The sequence below is a fragment of the Cervus elaphus genome, chromosome 6 (assembly GCF_910594005.1).
Source record: "Cervus elaphus chromosome 6, mCerEla1.1, whole genome shotgun sequence".
In the NCBI taxonomy this organism is placed as follows: Eukaryota; Metazoa; Chordata; class Mammalia; order Artiodactyla; family Cervidae; genus Cervus; species Cervus elaphus.
Genome location: NC_057820.1, coordinates 1692234 through 1710663, shown reverse-complemented (window position 1 = coordinate 1710663; position 18430 = coordinate 1692234). Strand labels below are relative to the sequence as shown.

At 55.3% G+C, this 18430-nt stretch overlaps 1 protein-coding gene across 3 annotated transcripts in view; it reads right to left on the bottom strand.

Moving 5' to 3' along the window:
- The window catches only part of FAM193A (family with sequence similarity 193 member A), a 148195-nt gene that overhangs the window by 46473 nt on the left and 83292 nt on the right, over positions 1–18430 (bottom strand). For all 3 annotated transcript variants that reach the window (XM_043906007.1, XM_043906006.1, XM_043906005.1), the window contains 4 exons: positions 18140–18307; positions 14300–14534; positions 10243–10367; positions 6551–6698 (listed from right to left, as the gene is read on the bottom strand). In XM_043906007.1, coding sequence (XP_043761942.1) covers positions 6551–6698; positions 10243–10367; positions 14300–14534; positions 18140–18307 — 676 coding nt within the window. The remainder of the gene's footprint in view (positions 1–6550; positions 6699–10242; positions 10368–14299; positions 14535–18139; positions 18308–18430) is intronic.

The window sequence follows — 18430 nt, the reverse complement described above, 5'->3', positions numbered from 1 at the left end:
AACCAGTTCATCCTAAAGGAGATCAATCCTGGGTGTTCATTGGAAGGACTGATGCTGAAGCTGAAACTCCAATACTTAGGCCACCTGATGCGAAGAGCTGACTCATTGGAAAAGACCCTGATGCTGGGAAAGACTGAAGGCAGGAGGAGAAGGGCACGACAGAGGATGAGATGGTTGGATGGCATTACCAACTCGATGGACATAAGTCTGAGTAAATTCCGGGAGTTGGTGATGGACAGGGAGGCCTGGCATGCTGCAGTCCATGGGGTCACAAAGAGTCGGACACGACTGAGCGACTGAACTGACTAAATGTAATTCATACAAAAATACGTAAGAAAAGAAAAAAACATAGAAATTTAATCTCTGTTCCTGCTTTTTTTTTTTAATTTAACAAAAATAAAAACCTTGATAAGACAGAGCAAAGGACTTTTTAGTTTATAAAAAACTTGTATGGAGGGCACTAGGCTTAATGTGAAACCTCCAAAGCCAGGAATTGAACAAGGAAGCTGTGTTAGGAATACTCTTATTCACCAAGTTCTGAAAGTTCTAGCTGAAGGGAAAAACAAACAAAGCACAAAGTTCAAAGGCCAAAGAGGGGAAGACAGAGCTCTTATTTACAGGTGATACTGTGGTCTCCTAGGAAATTCAAAGCAATCACTTCCAAACCTGTTTGAGAGATGATAATACGGTGAGAAGACTGAACACAAAGTGAAAACTCAGCTTTCCTATAAATACCAGCAATAACTCTTCAGAAAACTGTTCCACCATTTAAGACGCTACTCATAATTATACCTAAAACTATAAAACAACTACATATAAGTTCAGTAAGAAATGTACAAACTATAAAACCATAATATATAATAGACAACCTAAAAAAGAGATATATTTTTGCATGGGAAGATTCAATATTGCTGCTAATTGTCCCTTTATGTAAAACAGGCCTCCAGTTTTTATGAAAAACATTTTTCTTTCACGTTGCTATCACTACTTCAAATTTTAAAAATGACTTAAAATGAGCTAACTATTAGAAAAAGTAATCACTTCTTTATCCTCTTACAGAGCTCAGAACAGCTGTGTGATGAGTAACACCAACACCTCCTCCTCTTTGACCCCCTCAGAGCCTCTGGGGTTCATTTTTGGAACGTTTCAGTAGCTGGGGGCTTCCTTGGGGTGCAGGTGATAAAAGAACCCGCCTGTGATGCAGGAGACCCGGGTTCCATTCCTGGGTTGGGAAGATCCCCTGGATGAGGGCATGGCAAGCCACTCCAGTATTCTTGCCTGGAGAACCCCAGGGACAGAGGAGCCTGGTGGGCTCCAGTCCGTGGGGTCGCAGAGTCAGACACGACTGAGCGGCTAAGCACAGCACAGACTTATACGTGTTCACACAACGAATAAAGGGTAAAACTTTTAAACCCAAACAAAAACAACTGATTTCAAAGCTGTCAACTGTCTTCTCATGGCCATATTTATTTACACATACTAATTATTTTACAGGAGTTCAATATTATGAAATCCTGAATTACTGTATAATTTCTGAAAGGCTACTTGATTAAATGAGACCGATACCCATTCCAAGGATTCCAGAATGGGTGGCACCCTCTGATGCAACTAAAACTGCTCAATTTCCCTCATTTATATTAATATCACAGTTTCTTGACAGGCAAATCAAAATAAGCATTTATCTGTCAGTTGCTTTAGTGAAGAGGATGGTTTCCCATTGTAGAAAGGCAGAAAGCCGTTTTCCCCTTGTGGTAATAAAACACGCGTAACATAAAATATGAATTTTAGGATGGGTTTTTCTAGATTTGCAAGAGGCATCATTGGGATTTTGATGGAGATCGCACTGAATCCATACAACACTGCAGGTAACACTGACATTTTGACAATATTTAATTGCCCAATCCAAGAACATAGGATGTGTTTCCATTTATTTGTGTTTTATTTTCTTTCAACAATGTTTTGTAGTCCTCACTGTACAAGTCTTCTATCTCTCTGAGTAGATTAATTCCCAAGTATTTTACTCTTTTCAATACTATTATAAATCAGACTGTTCTCATAATGTCCTTGTCAGATTATTTATTGTTTGTATGTATCAGTTCAGTTGCTCAGTCGTGTCCGACTCTTTGTGACCCCATGAATCGCAGCATGCCAGGCCTCCCTGTCCATCACCAACTCCCAGAGTTTACTCAAACTGATGCCCATCGAGTCGGTGATACCATCCAGCCATCTCATCCTCTGTCATGCCCTTCTCCTCCTGCTCCCAATCCCACCCAGCATCAGGGTCTTTTCCAATGACTCAACTCTTCACACGAGGTGGCCAAAGTATTGGAGTTTCAGCTTCAGCATCAGTCCTTCCAATGAACACCCAGGACTGATCTCCTTTAGGATGGACTGGTTAGATCTCCTTGCAGTCCAAGGGACTCTCAAGAGTCTTCTCCAACACCACAGTTCAAAAGCATCAATTTTTCGGCACTCAGCTTTCTTCACAGTCCAACTCTCACATCCACACATGACTACTGGAAAACCCATAGCCTTGACTAGACCTTTGCTGGCAAAGTAATGTCTCTGCTTTTCAATCTTCTGTCTAGGCTGGTCCTAACTTTTCTTCCAAGGAGTAAGCATCTTCTAATTTAATGGCTGAAGTCACCATCTGCTGTGATTTTGGAGCCCCCAAAAATAAAGTCTCTCACTGTTTCCCCATCTATTTGCCATTAAGTGTTGGAACCGGATGCCATGATCTTAGTTTTCTGAATGTTGAGCCTTAAGCCAATTTTTTCACTCTTCTCTTTCACTTTCATCAAGAGACTCTTTAGTTCTTCTTCACTTTCTGCCATAAGGGTGGTGTCATCTGCATATCTGAGGTTATTGATATTTCTCCTGGCAATCTTGATTCCAGCTTGTGCTTCCTCTGCCTCAGCGTTTCTCATGATGTACTCTGCATATAAGTTAAATAAGCAGGGTGACAATATACAGCCTTGACGTACTCCTTTTCCTATTTGGAACTAGTCTGTTGTTCCATGTCCAGTCCCAACTGCTGCTTCCTGACCTGCATATACGTTTTTCAAGAGGCAGGTCAGGTGGTCTGGTATTCCCATCTCTTTCAGAATTTTCCACAGTTTATTGTGATCCACACAGTCAAAGGCTTTGGCATAATCAATAAAGCAGAACTAGATGGTTATCTGGAACTCTCTTACTTTTTTGATGATGCAGGGGTTGTTGGCAATTTGATCCTCTGCCTTGTCTAAAACCAGCTTGACCATCTGGAAGTTCACGGTTCATGTACTGCTGAAGCCTGGCTTGGAGAATTTTGAGCATTACTTTGGTAGCATGTGAGATGAGTGCAATTGTGCGGTAGTTTGAACATTCTTTCGCATTGCCTTTCTTTGGGATTGGAATGAAAACTAACCTTTTCCAGTCCTGTGGCCACTGCTGAGTTTTCCAAATTGGCTGGCATACTGAGTGCAGCACTTTCACAGCATCATCTTTTCGGATTTGAAATAGCTCAGCTGAATTTCATCACCTCCACTAGCTTTGTTTGTAGTGATGCTTCCTAAGCCCCACTGACTTTGCATTCCAGGATGTCTGGCTCTAGGTGAGTGATCACACCATCATGATTATCTCGGTTGTGAACATCTTTTTTGTACAGTTTTCCTGTGTATTCTTGCCACTTCTTCTTAATATCTTCTGCTTCTGTTAGGTCCATACCATTTCTGTCCTTTATTGAGCTCATCTTTGTATCAAATGTTCCCTTGGTATCTCTAATTTTCTTGAAGAGATCTGTAGTCTTTCCCATTCTGTTGTTTTCCTCTATTTCTTTGCACTGATCACTGAGGAAGGCTTTCTTATCTCTCCTGGTTATTCTTTGAAACTCGGCATTCAAATGGGTATATCTTTCCTTTTCGCTTCTCTTCTTTTCACAGGTATTTGTAAGGCCTCCTCAGAAAGCCATTTTGGTCATAGCAAACACCCTCTTCCAACAACACAAGAGAAGACTCTACACGTGGACATCACCAGATGGTCAACAATGAAATCAGATTAATTATAGTCTTTGCAGATGGAGAAGCTCTATACAGTCAGCAAAAACAAGACCAGGAGCTGACTGTGGCTCAGATCATGAACTCCTTATTGACAAATTCAGACTTAAATTAAGAAAGTAGGGAAAATCACTAGACCATTCAGGTATGACCTAAATCAAATCCCTTACGATTATACAGTGGAAATGAGAAGTAGATTTAAGGGACTAGATCTGATAGAGTGCCTGATCAACTATGGACAGAGGTTTGTGACATTGTATAGGAGCCAGGGATCAAGACTGCCCCCAAGAGAAAGAAATGCAAAAAAGCAAACTGGCTGTCTGAGGAGGCCTTACAAATAGCTGTGAAAAGAAGAGAAGTGAGAAGCAAAGGAGAAAAGGGAAAGCTATGCCCGTACAGACCTTTACACACGCTGATTTCTGCTTGCCGTATGCTGTTTAGGGCTCCTGCGTCGACACTCACTACAGAAGCACAGTTTTCGTCTGTAGTTTTCCTGTAGTGTCTTTGGCTTTGGCATCAGAGCTATGCTGGCCTCAGAACGAGTTAGGAAATGTTTCCTCCCTTTTAGTTTTCTGGAAAACTCTGAGAAGGGTGGGTGTTAATTCTTAAATGTTTGCTAGAATTCACCTGTGAAGCCACTGGGCCCTGACCTTTTCTTTGCTGGGAGAGTTTCAGTCACTGACTCAGTCTTACTAGTCACAGGTCACTGAGGTCCCCACTCTCTCACGGTTTAGGTCTCGCTGGTCCTGTTTCTGGAGTCTGCCCATTTCATGCAGGTCATGCGCCCTGTTGGCTCGCAGGCTCCTCAGGCTGCCCTGCATCTCCTGTGGGGGTCTGGCCTGGCTGGAGCGGCCCTGGGGACCCCACAGCCCTCACATCCAGATTCCACAGCCTGACTATGACGGTCCTTGGCACAGGCTCCCCAGTGACGGCCTGTGGACTTCTGCCGCCAGTCTTTCAGCCCCAGACGGGCCCTCCGGCAGATTCACCAGGAAGCAGCGTTTCTGCCTGCAGGTCCGTTACGACTGCAGATTCTCACAGGACCAAGAAGGAAGCCGAGGCAGAGCCGCCAACATCGCCACCCAGGACCACAGCACATACTGCCGAGGCGCTGTCGGAACGGACGGTGTGCCGCTGTCCTTGCAGCAGCCTATCGTCCACATGGACCCAGAAGGTTCTCAGGGAACACGCCATGGGGCTTGTGGACTTCCAGAGTGTCCAAACGGAGCTCTGGAGTCCAGAGCACCCTGAAGAGAGGAACCTGGCCTCAGACAGCTAAGCCCCACACTCGTTTGCAGCCCTGGTGCCGAGAGGCACGGCGGGTCCCCACACCCCACGCACCCCAGCCCAGAGAGCAGGTGGCGGGCGGGCTGGGGGCGGGCTGTGCTTGTCCGCTCGGCCTGACTCAGCTGCTGGAGGTCCGGATGGAGGCTACCCAGGGAGGGCAGCTAGACGGCAGCAGCATCTGCCCAACGCCCGTCAACCGAGCAACACGGGCCAGCTGCGCCCCCACAGGGGCTGAAGCCGAGGGGTCAGGGTCAGCGAGCACAGCTGGAGAACAAGGGTCACATGAAGGAAACCCCAAACCACCACTGCCTCCACGGGAACCACAGGACAGGGGGCAGCGTGTCATAGCAGAGCAACTCCCGAGGCCACACACTAAGTGCACAGGGGCTGCGAGGAGGCTGGGTGTGGCCGCACAGAACGAGCCGCCCCACACGAGCTTGGCTCAACGGCGCCGAGCTCTGGAAGGTTGCTAGCGGCACCGGCGGGCGGATAGTCCGACCACTTGGGGGAGGATGGCGAGGAGAACCCTCCCACGTCCTAAACGAGACATTCCTGTGAACAGGACGGTCCCTGAGGCCGCAAGACTCCTGGGACTCCACGAAACACGCAGAGGGGCTGGAACAAACGGCGACCCGGGAACACGCCTGGCCCTTCCCATGTCCCAACCCCTTGCCTGGCTCAGGCGGCAGCACTGAGACGAAGGACCACAGCAGAGGCCGGGCGGCACTCGTGGTCCGAGGAGGACACTGGCCCAGCGCACATCTTCAGCCAGAACCAAGGGCGCATATTCCCACAGCCTCAGAGGTGCGCCCTGAGCTCCATCATGGCTTCCCTCAGCCCTTACCCCGTGCCCTAGGGAAAGCTCTGTGCCGAGCGCCTCCCCGCTCCCACCGCCCGGGTGAGGCAGGTAGGCCACTCGGGCCACTGGCTGGCTCGTGCTGCCGGACAGGCTGGGGCATGGGGGCCTGTGCCCCACCGCTTCACGCTGGACCCGCCCGCCTGGCCCAGGTCTGTGTCCCCGTTCAGACGCGGCAGTGGGTGGGGATGGGGGGCCGTGTGTCCCCAGGGTCTGGACGGGAAGTGTCAGTCAACAGCTCCCGAGGGCTGGAGCAGCTCCCAGAGGCCCTGCAGGAGGCGGGAGCCTGGGCGATGCCGAGCCCGCAGGCGTGCCCTGGAACGCCCCCCACCATCCCTGGGCAAGTGCCCGGGCACGCCTTGCGGACGCCCACCTGCTCGTCCACGTAGGCGTCGATCCTCTTCTGGCACTGCAGCCACTCGGCGGCCACGGCGCGCAGCTCCTCCTCGGAGCGTTGGAACCGCTGCAGCAGCGCGCCGTACGTGTCCTCGCAGCAGCCGTCGTGGGTCGTGGTCCCCAGCCTGCAGACAGAGGCCTGTGACCGCCCTGCCGCCACCGCCCCTCCTGAGGCGGCGGGGGCCCCCACTGCACCCGCCCCAAGCCCGCTGCCGGGCCCGCGCAAGAGACGGGCCAGGCGCCCAGAGCCGAGTCTGGCCTAAAGCAGCAGCTCAGACAAGGAACAGATCCTGAGAAAAAAATGAGTGGTGAAGGATGCTGCTCTAAAAAGACCAAGGCCCAGAGATGCCGTCACAACAGGTGGGCTCGTAAAGTATTCTTGCCCGTTCAGATACGCTGATCCAGAGAAAACACAACATTTAATAAGAAATACAAACTTTGGGCCTGGCTTTCACATTAAGTACGACAGGAAATTCAGTCCAAAAAAATACAATTACAGTTTCATTTATTCTCTATCATATCTTGTTAAGATGGTAAGACGAGAAATGAGAGAATTAACAGAAAACAAAAGACAAACACCCAGGTAAATAGCTGGATTTCTGAAGAAGAGGGTGCTTGGGAGCGCAGGGGAGGGGGCAGGTCCTCTCATAAGGCAGGTTGACTTTAGAAACCCTTCGTTTTCCTAATCTCTGAACACGTCAACGTCTAAGCCAAAATAACGGTGATAAAGACCTAACCAGGAATTTCCAAAACGACACGTGTCACTGCTCAGGGCGCAGGCTGGTGCGCAGGGCTAACAATCAGCGCAGCTCACACAGACCTGGAGGCGGCCCACCGGGTCAGAGCCACCGCACCGCGGGGGCTCCAAACAGACTCACACCCGTCTGCTCACACCCAGATGCACACACACCTGAAATGGAAATGCTCCCTTGTGAAGGAGAGCTAGGGCTATGTCATCATGTTTAAAATGCGTGTGTGGGTTGGTGGAGGGGGGGGGGGGTGAGGCATGGACGCTGGAAAAAAGTCTGGAAGCAACACCAAACAGTTTACGGTACCACCTCTCATCATGATTTCCTGTTTTCAGAACTTTACTTCTGAACTTTATTTCTGAATTTCAGATTGCAATGACAACCTAGTGATTTTATGATAAAAACAAACAACGTGACTGAAGAACGAGCAGGGGTCCGCGGTGCAGACAGCCCCCTCCCTGCGGGTGACCACCGTGTGGAGGCACACGCCCATGGACAGCGTACTATGGGCTGCAGCGTCTGCGTGGGCCCCGCACGGAGGGAAACGCAGAAACCCACGTCACTGCCAACCTGTGCAGCAAAGCGCAGGGCCGGGAGCCAGCTGCAGCCACGGCGGCCAAGCAACGCCAGGGCTCACAGCCCAGGACTGCCCTCCTAGAGCTGAGCCCTGCCCCAGGACACACCGCTCTTCAGCGCCCTGACCCCCAGGCCTCGCCAAGGCAGCTCCGGGCTCCACAGAGCACACGGGCAGTCAGGGGAGAGCGTGGCAGCCCCCGAGGCAGCGACGTGGCCCTCCTGGGCCTCTGCAGCCCCGCCATCACAGACCCGTCTCCACCCCTCACGCAGACCCGCCTCCCACATGGGGGCGGGGGGGGGGGGGGGCGCTGCCCTGCTCCTCTGCACCGCCCGAGGCCCGAGGCGCTCTCCTAGGCTCCGCGGCAGACCTGCTCAGAGCCAGGGGAGGGCAGAGCGGCTGTGGGTGGGGGCGGGTGGTCCTGGATTCTTAAGGGCGCGGGGGCGGGGCACTCAAGAGCCCAACCAGCAGGCACAGGCTGGGGTGCAGACTGGAACAGGAAGTCACCCGACGGCAGAAAGTGTCCTCAGGGTCAAATGGCATCAACGGCTCAGGAAACAGGTCATCACCTCAACATTCACTCTGCAAACACAACCACCCCACATGATGGGCGGTGGTATCTACGATGAACAATGTCTATGTGAAACAGCATGTGGCGGTGAGTGAGAAGGAAAGTGAGATAACATCACTTTGGGTGAGTTTATTTACTTAGAAACCTAATTAAACATTCCCTTAGCTTCCCTCGTGGCTCAGACAGTAAAGCGTCTGCCTGCAATGCAGGAGACCTGGGTTCAATCCCTGGGTCGGGAAGATCCCCTGGAGGAGGAAATGGCAACCTACTCCAGTACTATTGCCTGGAAAATTTCATGGATGGAGGAGCCTCATAGGCTACAAGTCTATGCGATCACAAAGACTCGGACACAACTGAGCAACTTCACTGGTTAACAATTAATACTATTTTAAAATAAAGACCAAGTCGGGCCACAGCTACGGAAACCACCACAAGCTAAGGAGCTGAAGCAGGTTCCTGGTCCCCCGAGGGGCAGCAGAGTCTGGCGGGGCCGCTCCACCAGCTGGCTCCACCGCCAACTGTGGCCACACGGACAGGCCAGCTGGGCCCCGAGGGCGTGCACGCTGCAGCACCAGGCCTGGCGGCCCCGCAGGACCCACGGTGCAGGCTCCTTGACAGACAGACAAACTGCAAGGGGAAGCAGGCAGGGTGGGGCCTGCAGATGAGAGCACCTCAAAAGGAACGGAGGTCAGCATGTAATGGTGACGGAGTCTACCTGGAGCAACAGGGACGTTTTGGAAATACTGGTGGTGGTCGTCCAATTATTATTAAAAATGTAACTCCTGCTGCTGAATCATACACTTTAAACCAGTGGATTAATATGGTCTGTCAATTAGACCTCAATAAAGCTCTTAAAAAACACAGACACCAGGACTTTCCTGAGGCAGAGCGGTCAAGAGTCCACCTACCGATGCAGGGACATGGGCTCAGTGCCTAGTCCGGGAAGACCCCATGTGCAGCGGAGCAACTAAGCCGGCGCGCCACCAGTCCTGGGCCCGTGCTCGGCAGAGACGCCCCTCAACGTCAAGCCTGCGTGCTGCAGCGAAGAGCTGCCCCCTCTCACCGCGGCCAGAGAAAAGCCCGAATAGCAAGACGACCCAGTGCAGCCAGAAATAAATGAGTAAATTAAAAAACCAAAACAAACCACTGAGACACAGAACCTTCCTAAGTTAAGTCAGTTTCTTTAAATGAGTAAACTTTTGAGATCATTTGTAGTTTTTTCCTTTAAAAAAAAGATACAGAAAATCAAAAAGCAGGGAAGACTATGGAAATGCACATGAGTAGTAAGGAATAAAGACGGGGGCTTCTCTCCTCCCCATCACTGGAGCGAGGGGTCCTGAGCATGGTACGGGGACTCCTGATGGAGCAGATACAGCAGCAGGAAGCCCCGAGCCCTCGAGGCAGGGGGCGCATCTGAGAGACCTGCCGGGCCACTGCCCCCCGCACTGCGCCTGGCCCCATCAGCCCGCCTCCCTCCCCACTCAAGTGCCACAGAGAGGACCACCCCACGGCCACTTAGCAGAACCGAGTCTTGTCAAGTGAAACACCTTGTACCCCAGCTTTGCTTTATTCAGGAGAAACCTCTGGCGTAACTCAGGTGCATTAATCCTGGGTTTGTTACTCTAGCTGTATTGCTCATCGCGTTCTGAGCTTTCTCCCCAGGCTGCATTCTCCCCTCAGCCCTGCACGTTCCTGGCAGGAACGGCCGTGGCAGAGGTGTCCAGGAGCAGGCCTGCCGCGCCCCAGGGACGGGACACACAGGGGAGACCGACTACCTGATCTGTGACACCAGGGCTGGCAGGTTGCTCTGGAGAAGCGGCTCCGAGAAGACCAGGTCTTCAAACAGGTGCTTGTTGTGCAGCTCCCACGTCACCTGGAACTTCTTCAGGTGCTCGTTTTCCTAGTTCATTAAACACACACGAGAAGATGCGCTGAATTAAAGACTGGAGAACTGGCAGAGCGCGTTCTCCCGTCCCCCCACAAACCATGTCCCTCTGTGCAGGCCCAGAACACCGTGCTCCGAGGGGCAGTGAGTCCCTGGGCTCCCACCTCCTCCTGACTGACTCAGCAAGACGCACAGACTGAGGGCGCAGGAGAGAGCGCTCAGCTCACAGCCAATGGCGTCGCCCACAACAGGGCCTTCGAGCGGCTGAGAGCCCCACTAGTCCAGCGACTTAACTGCCCACACACCCTCTGGCGCCCAGGGACGATCGTGGCCAGCCTGTCCAGAGAAGAGCCCGAGGGGAGTCTGAAAGACCGACAATTCCATGCTGGCAACCTCGTGGGGAGGTCAGCTCTTCCTCTCCCTGATGAACATGGCCACCTCATTCACTACTTTCCACAACCGCTTTACACACTCAACACCCTTCCAGCCATCAGAGCGAGGGACCTCCAGAGAGAATCGGAGCCCGGGGCTCCATTCACACGCACCCGCTCTGGCTGCAACCACACGTGTGTGAACTCACATGTCAGCCACATGCACGCTCCCTGCGGCGTGTCACCTTGCACCCAGGGAAACGGTCCTCCTCTGAGCCACCGACAGCCTCCACAGCCTGCAGGGAGCACCGCGCTCCCGCCCCCGCTGCAGCAGTGCCTCACTCCACCCGCCGCCTGGTCTGTCCCCACCCACCGTTCAGCGCGGCCGAGCGGAGGGGCTGACCCCGCGGACGCCCGGACACGATCTGCCTGCGGACACCCCGGTGCCCTGTGCCCTCACCAGCAGGGGCGGAGGGGCCGCGAGAGCAAGTGAAGGGGAACCCACACATGCCCGCAGAGCGATGCCGAGCGCACGAGCGCCTGCTCCCCACAGGCACACACGCTCTGCGGGCTGAGGCCCTCCGCGTGCACGCTGCGGCCACACAGAGCCTCGGCAGGGACCCTCGAACCCTCACCTCCGTCCGCATTTCCACTGTTGGTTCCTACAGCATGTTTTACCAAAACACTTCACACCAGTTTCTCCTGCACTGCCTCTCAGAGCCATTCCCACACCGGAGAGCTGGGCGGGGTGAAGGCCAGGGCCTGGGAACCAAGACGCTGGGCCCACGGCCGGGCATGAAGCTGAATCAGGCACGCTGTTTGAAGACGTGCGCGTCGTGAGCACGCAGCCACAGATGACGTGTGGAAAGCATGCACACACTCCACAGAGGCCCCTCCGCACAGGCGCCGCGCCAGCTGGGACACAGACAACGCAGCGGGCCGCAGTCTGCCAGGGCTTCCGGGGGCAGGGCAGTGGCCCACGCCCAGGTGACGACCTGTCCCCGTGGCAGAGAACATAGAGCAAAGGCAGCAGCTGCATGAGCCAGGGTCCCGGGAAGGGGTCCTGGAGCAGCGGGCGGGCCTGGGCTGTCGCACGTCTTGGGGAAGAGGGGACTGTCCCTGCCCGCTGGTGTGAGTGTAGCCCTGAGTCACACTGGCAGGGACGGGACCAGAGCTCTGGGTAGGGCATATCAGCTAAAGGTGACCAAAGGGGAGGACTGCTATAGGAAGACACTGGCATTTTTTGAGATCTGAAGTTACGCTTCTAGATGAGGCGGGTGAGATAAACGGCAGACCCCACACTCGTCTCACCATCTCAGATCAGCCCGGGACAGCAACGCACGCCAGTGAGGAGCACGTCCCGCAGCCCCCACAATAACCCTGACCTCGGGGCTGCGGTGCTCCATTCACACACCGGGCAACCTGCCCGGGCCCGGGGACAGGGCCTGCGGGGGTGCGCCGTCACAGCTGCTGCAGAGACTAAGCGGAGGCAGGGGCGGGGGCGGCAGCAGAGACTCAGCGCGGCTGCACCCAGAGGCCGCAGCAAAGCTCCCGGCCGACCTGGGCCTGGCCCCTCCACCCAAACACTCCCACCTGTCACTTCCCACAGAGAGCGTGGGGCTGGAAGAAGGGCAAGCGTGTGCGGTCACGTCCTAACAGAGCCTGAGAAACAGCAGGCTGGTCAAGACCCTGCTGTCCTTGAGAAGGGAGACTCAGGGTTTCCACCTACTACAGCCTGGGAAGGCATCTCCTGGATGAACGGAGGCCTCATTTCAGTCCCAATTTTACTTTGACATTCACGATAATCAGAAAGCCTGTGACCTGTCTGACCCCAGGGGTACAAGGACATTTCCCAGAAAAGTCACATTGTGCAGACGCCCTCTACGTCCTGACGCGGTCCGCGTGCTCTGCAGCTCTGGGCCCGTGGAGGACGCTGCCCCTGGAGGGGCGGGGCGGGGCGGGGCAGCAAGTGGAGAGGGAGCAGGTGGGGTGACCGCCAGGCGACTCACGTGGAGGACCCTCTTGTGGCCGACCACAAAAACCTGAGCTTTCAAGCAAAACTTAGAACTCCGGGAAATGGACACTTGGCACTGTGGCCTCGAAGCTTCTCCAATTTAAAGGCCCTTCTGAAGAGGATCACAATGATGGTAACAGAAGTGATTTTCTCTACTGAGGACTGTGCTGCTTAACTTGACATTGAAGATCATCAGGCAGATCTGTGCAACTCTCTCAGTGAACCAGTGTTTCCCAAACGATCAAGGTCTGATGTTCAAAAACCCCCTGAAGGGTGAGCGACCCCAACAGACTATGGCGGAGCAGAGTCCACTCTGTTTGGGGACAGTTTCAGGCCCAGCTTGCAGCCAACCCCCAAGAGGTCCTGGACTCCGGTGGACTGCCAGAGAAGCATGCCCACAGCGCTCTGATGAGTCTGTGCCAACGCTCCTCCCCTTCCGGAATAAACACCTGTGTGAGGCCCCATTTTCTTGAACAACTTCACCCAGAGCACCCTGTGAGACTAGGCACAGAGGCAGACACAAGGAAGCCGCCTGTTCAGCCGGATGCTGAGGAGCTGCTCACAGCCCGCAGCCGCGCCCACTCGCTCACAGCCACGGCCCCCCAGGTCTCAGCACTCACTGCGCTGCAGGAGAGCCAGCGCTGTGCTGGGGCGAGGCTCGGGGCGGCCCCTGGCCCCGGAAACCGCCTGCAGGACGGGCTCATTGTCTATTGAGGCCCATCAACTTTAGCGTCACACAAAGACCCTTACGCTTAAAATCTTCAGAACCACCAGTTTTGAAACCAACTGTATTTGTTTCAAAATACAGTTTTACCACTAAGAAAGCACCCAAGGCCAGCTGCATTAATAACAAACTGTGCACAATGAGGACCGCCCCCACAGACAGTTAGACCAAGAAAGCAAAGAGGGCCTGCTTCCCGTCCAGCCGCAGGTGCGCCCAGCCCGCCGAGGCCAGGTCCCAGGAGGTGCGTGCCCACCACCTCCTCCTGCAGCCCCTGCGGTCACAGGCCCAGGGAGAGCAGGTCTGTCTGTCCCCTTCACCAGGACTGGAGACGCCCACAGGGGCCGGCATGCCACCTGAGCACGAACCCCTCCTCAGTCCAGCGCTGGGCAGCCCCCACACCCTGCCCCGCCCCAGCCCGGCCTCCCGTGTGCACAACGCAGCGCTCTGGCCCCGCGGAGGCGTGCCCCCGCCATCGCAGACCGTTCCCATCCCCCTCGCTGCCCCACGCTGCCCCCGGCCCCAGCTCCCCACCACGCCCCTCCTCCCATGCAGCAGCCAAGTCCCGAGGGACAGGAAAGAGGGGAAGCAGCCCCCATGCCCCGCACGTCACCTGAGGAGAAGCAGCAGCCCCCGCGCTCCGCACGTTGCCCAAGTAGGGGAAGCAGCCCCCGCGCCCCGCACGTCGCCCGAGCAGGGGAAGCAGCCCCCGCGCCCCATACGTCACCTGAGGAGAGGAAGCAGCCCCCGCGCCCCGCACGTCGCCCGAGCAGGGGAAGCAGCCCCCGCGCCCCGCACGTCGCCCGAGCAGCGGACAGCCTGACGGGATGTGGCGCCTCACCAGCGTGCCGAGGAAGCTGCTGATGGTGCGTGCGGCCTGGCACAGGGCGCTGTACTCCTCCAGGAGGAGGGAGATGAACTGGTGCGCCTGCGGCGGGCCCTGCAGGCCGGACGGCGGCTTCACTCTGGACGCGGCCGACAGCTGCCGCAGGAGCCGGACCTTCATCTCCAGCACGTACTCCCGCGCCTGCTGCTCCAGCCGCTGGTACAGCTGGTAGGGGTCCCGCTCGCAGAGCCTGCATGGGAGAGAGGCACGCTCATCTGCAGGGCCAGCCCCGTCACCCCCCCACGGGCAGGGCGCCCAGGGGTCACCGGGCAGACCACAGCGAGGCTGGTGTCCCCCGAGCACCCCATTCAGATGCGGGGCGGTGCGGGGGCCGCTGCGCTCAGACTGCCAGCAGGGGGCAGAGCGTGCACAGGGGAGCTGGCCTGGAGCCCCAGGAAAACATGTCCGTGCTGCCAGCTGAGGAGCAACAACCCCACAGGAGCTGCCTGGACTGGAAGGCGGCTCGTCCCTCTTCCTATCGGCTCAGTCTACAGTGCAAACAGGCTGGTACTGCTCTCATCATCAGAGGAATCTTAAGAGACAGGATATCTCTTTTCAAATGATCCCACCAAAAAACTAAGTGATAAGATAAAATGTGTCAGCTGAAGATCAGAGAAAACAAATCAGTACACGCCCCCCAATCAGGCCACAACATCAAGTATCCGTTTCACGAATTTCCTTCCTAACGCGGAGACTGTCAATTTCTACAAACTTGTTCTACAGTAACTGGCAGGACTGTGGTTAGAGACTACTGGCTTTCACTGTGCACTTCTGAGGAGCCTGCAGGTGGAAGCTGATGACACCGAGGCAGCAACGACGGGCTCCGTGTACAGCCCATCGCCAGGAGGACCCGGGAGCACGGAACACAAGAGTGAAACCGAGAGAAATACGGCTCCTGGATTTGGACCACGGCTCCTTTCCCCTCTGGGCACCACGCTGGGCAAAAGGGGCAGAAGTTGTCACCTATTTCACTTGTGCTTCCCAGGCAGCTCAATGGGTAAAGAGTCTGCCTGCAATGCAGGAGACACAAGAGACGCAGGTTCCATCCCTATGTCGGGAACATCCCGTGGAGAAGGGAATGGCAACCCACTTCAGGATTCTTGCCTGGAGAACTCCATGGACAGAGGAGCCTGGTGGGCTACAGCGCATGGGGTTGCAAAGAGTCAGACACGAGTGAGCAACTGAGCACATTTCATTTTTCAATCACCACACCATACCACCTCGGCTGTAAAAGACAAGAGCCAAGTAAAAACAGAACCCTGCAGCCTTATGAAAACCGTGGCCAGAGAAACAAGAAGAACTGAGGAATTCCCACCGTGGTTAGTTCAATTCAGATCGACGCATTGGTTTTTAAATGTAGGATAACAAGCATAATTTTAATGACCAGTACAGAGACTGCTCTCTGAAACAATGCACCTCATCTCTTAAAGGAGGTCACAGAAGTCTCAAACGACAGGGACAGCAGACCCTACAAGGGGCCTGGATGCCCACTCCTGGGCTCCCTTAGCCTGGGGGAACTGGACATGTGCTACATTTCATTTCTTTCGTCCATTTCTGTATCTTACAAATTTAACCATGACCACGTGGTCCTCTGGCAGACAGATGTTGTAAAAGTCCTCTGATGAGGCAGGAGGACGGAGACTCTGTGGAAGCTCCCGAGCCACACGTCCGACGAACAGCGGCCCGGCGGCGGGGTCACAGTCCCAGCGCGACTCCAGGGAGTGGGATAACACAACGCAGAAGAGGGGCGGGCGAGGAGAGAGGGGAGGTCCCCGGAGGTCAGGTCCGATGGTCTCTCTGAGACAGGGACTCTGAAGTCTAGTGTGAAGGACTGCTGCTGCTGTTAGGTCACTAAGTCTGGTCTGACTCTCTGCGACTGGATGGACTGTAGCCCACCAGACGACTCTGCGCATGGAATTCTCCAGGCACGAATACTGGAGTGGGTTGCCGTTCCCTTTTCCAGGGGCTCTTCTTGACCCAGGGATCGGACCCACGTTTCCTGTGCTGGCAGGCAGATTCGTTACTACTGAGCCTCCAGGGAAGCCCAATGGGAAGGATGGAAGGGAAAAAAGAAATCTGAGTGAGGAGAACACTCCAGACAGAGCGAAAAGCAGAAGCCAGCACTGTTGGTGGCAGCACCATGAGAACCGGCGTGGCTGGAGCGCGCTGGCAGGGTGTGAGCGCGGGGCGTGAGTGCCGGGCTGGGGAGCCGGGTGGAGCGCTGGACGTTGAGGGCCACGGGAGGGGCAGGGGGAGTCTCCATCAGCTGCATGAGCCCCAGAAATGGGCCCTGCAGACACCCTTCCTGGTGTTTGTGCTGGCGTTTGAAACAACAACGAAGTCTCCTCTAGACATGAAGACCACAAAAAACACAGTACATATAAAACATGTGAAAAACACGAGACGCACACAGACCTCAAACAGAGGCTGGAATTTCCGCATTCTCCACAGCATGACCCGCCACCAGGGCACTGCTGTTTCCCGACCTCAGCCACTCCCACAGCACCATCATAACTCCTGCCACAACGCCCGTCTGCACTGTCATCTGCTCAGAGTTTCAACTGTCTTCTGTTTTACTTAGGCCTCTTCCTGAGCATCCATAGCTGTGAGGTGATGGGTCTGACGTGCAGGTTATACGTATTTTCCTAATATTCACCAAGAAACCCAACTGCTAAATAAGGCGTATACTGCATAGAGTCATCTCAGGTACAGAAAAATCACTGACTGGTTCCTACAGCCCGCGGCCAGGTACCGCTCCTACCTCCAGAAGGCACCGTGAACAGGAGGGAGAAAACCTCAGGGGCTGCAATCAAACCAGGAGAAACAGACCAAAGCGAAAACCGCCTAATTCACTGCTCTTATTTGGAACGCCTCTAAAAAGAGAAACAAGATGGCACCAACTACGGTGGTGGCGATCGTGGCTCAGTCGCGATGATCGGTCGTCTCTGTTCTTCGTGACCCCCGTGGACTGTAGCTCACCAGGCTCCTCTGTCCATGGCAAGAACTTTCCAGGCCAGAGTGCTCGAGTGGGCTGCCATTTCCTCCTCCAGGGGACCTTCCTCACCCAGAGATCGAACCTGTGTTTCCTGCACTGGCAGGGGGATTCTTTACGAGCTGAGTCCCCTGGGAAATCTGGCTTCCCTGTGGCTCAGCTGGTAAAGAATCTGCCTGCAACGCAGGAGACCTGGGTTCAATCCCTGGGTTGGGAAGATCCCCTGGAGAAGGGAACGGTACCCAGTCCAGTATTCTGGCCTGGAGAATTCCATGGAGTGTATGGTCTGTGGGGTCGCAAAGAGTCAGACACAACTGAGCGCCTTTCACTTCACTTCACCTCAGCTGGGAAGTGTACAAACTATGAAGAATCAATTCTGTACCATCACTGTGCCGAGGTCCCGGCCACGCCCCGGGCCCCTCCCAGGGAGAAACGCCCACACCAACAGGCCAGCTGCTGGCTGCCCGCGCACGGCCCGACCCCGCAGAGCCTGCAGTCCCTCACCTCCTCGGGGCGTCTCCGCCTCTCCTCCCTGAGGCAACAAGGCAGCAGGGCCCGGGGACGCTCCCCACCACCCCAGGGCCAGCCGGTGCCCCAACGCTGCCTACTGCCGACCTCAGTGCCGAGGAGGACGGGAACACGTCTGTTCACCTTCAGCCCGCAGGCAACACGCGTCCAGCAGAATCAGAACTGGAGCCTTTACCCGGCCCGTCTGCTGCCACCACGTGCCTGAGGCTGACCCCGAGAGGGGCCTGCTGAGCACCCGGGGGCTCCAGGAGGGGCCGGGCCCGGGCAAGGCGTACCTGTCCACAAGCTCCTTCACCCCCTCCTTGTCGGGCACCAGGGACTGGTCTTGGTCGTCCGCGAGCGGGGTGCCCGCCTGCCGGTAGATGCAGCGGACGGTGTAGCGCACCTCTGACCAGTAGTTCTGCAGCTGCTGGGGTTCCCGCTCCGCCTCTGCCGAAATCTCCCTGGGGATACAGGCACCAGGGCAGTCAGGGGACTGCCGGGCCAGCCCCTGTGCCCCAGCCCGCTCTCTTCCCTGTCCTCCAGCGGCGGCAGCCCCCCAGGCAGGGCAGCCCCATGCGTGGGCG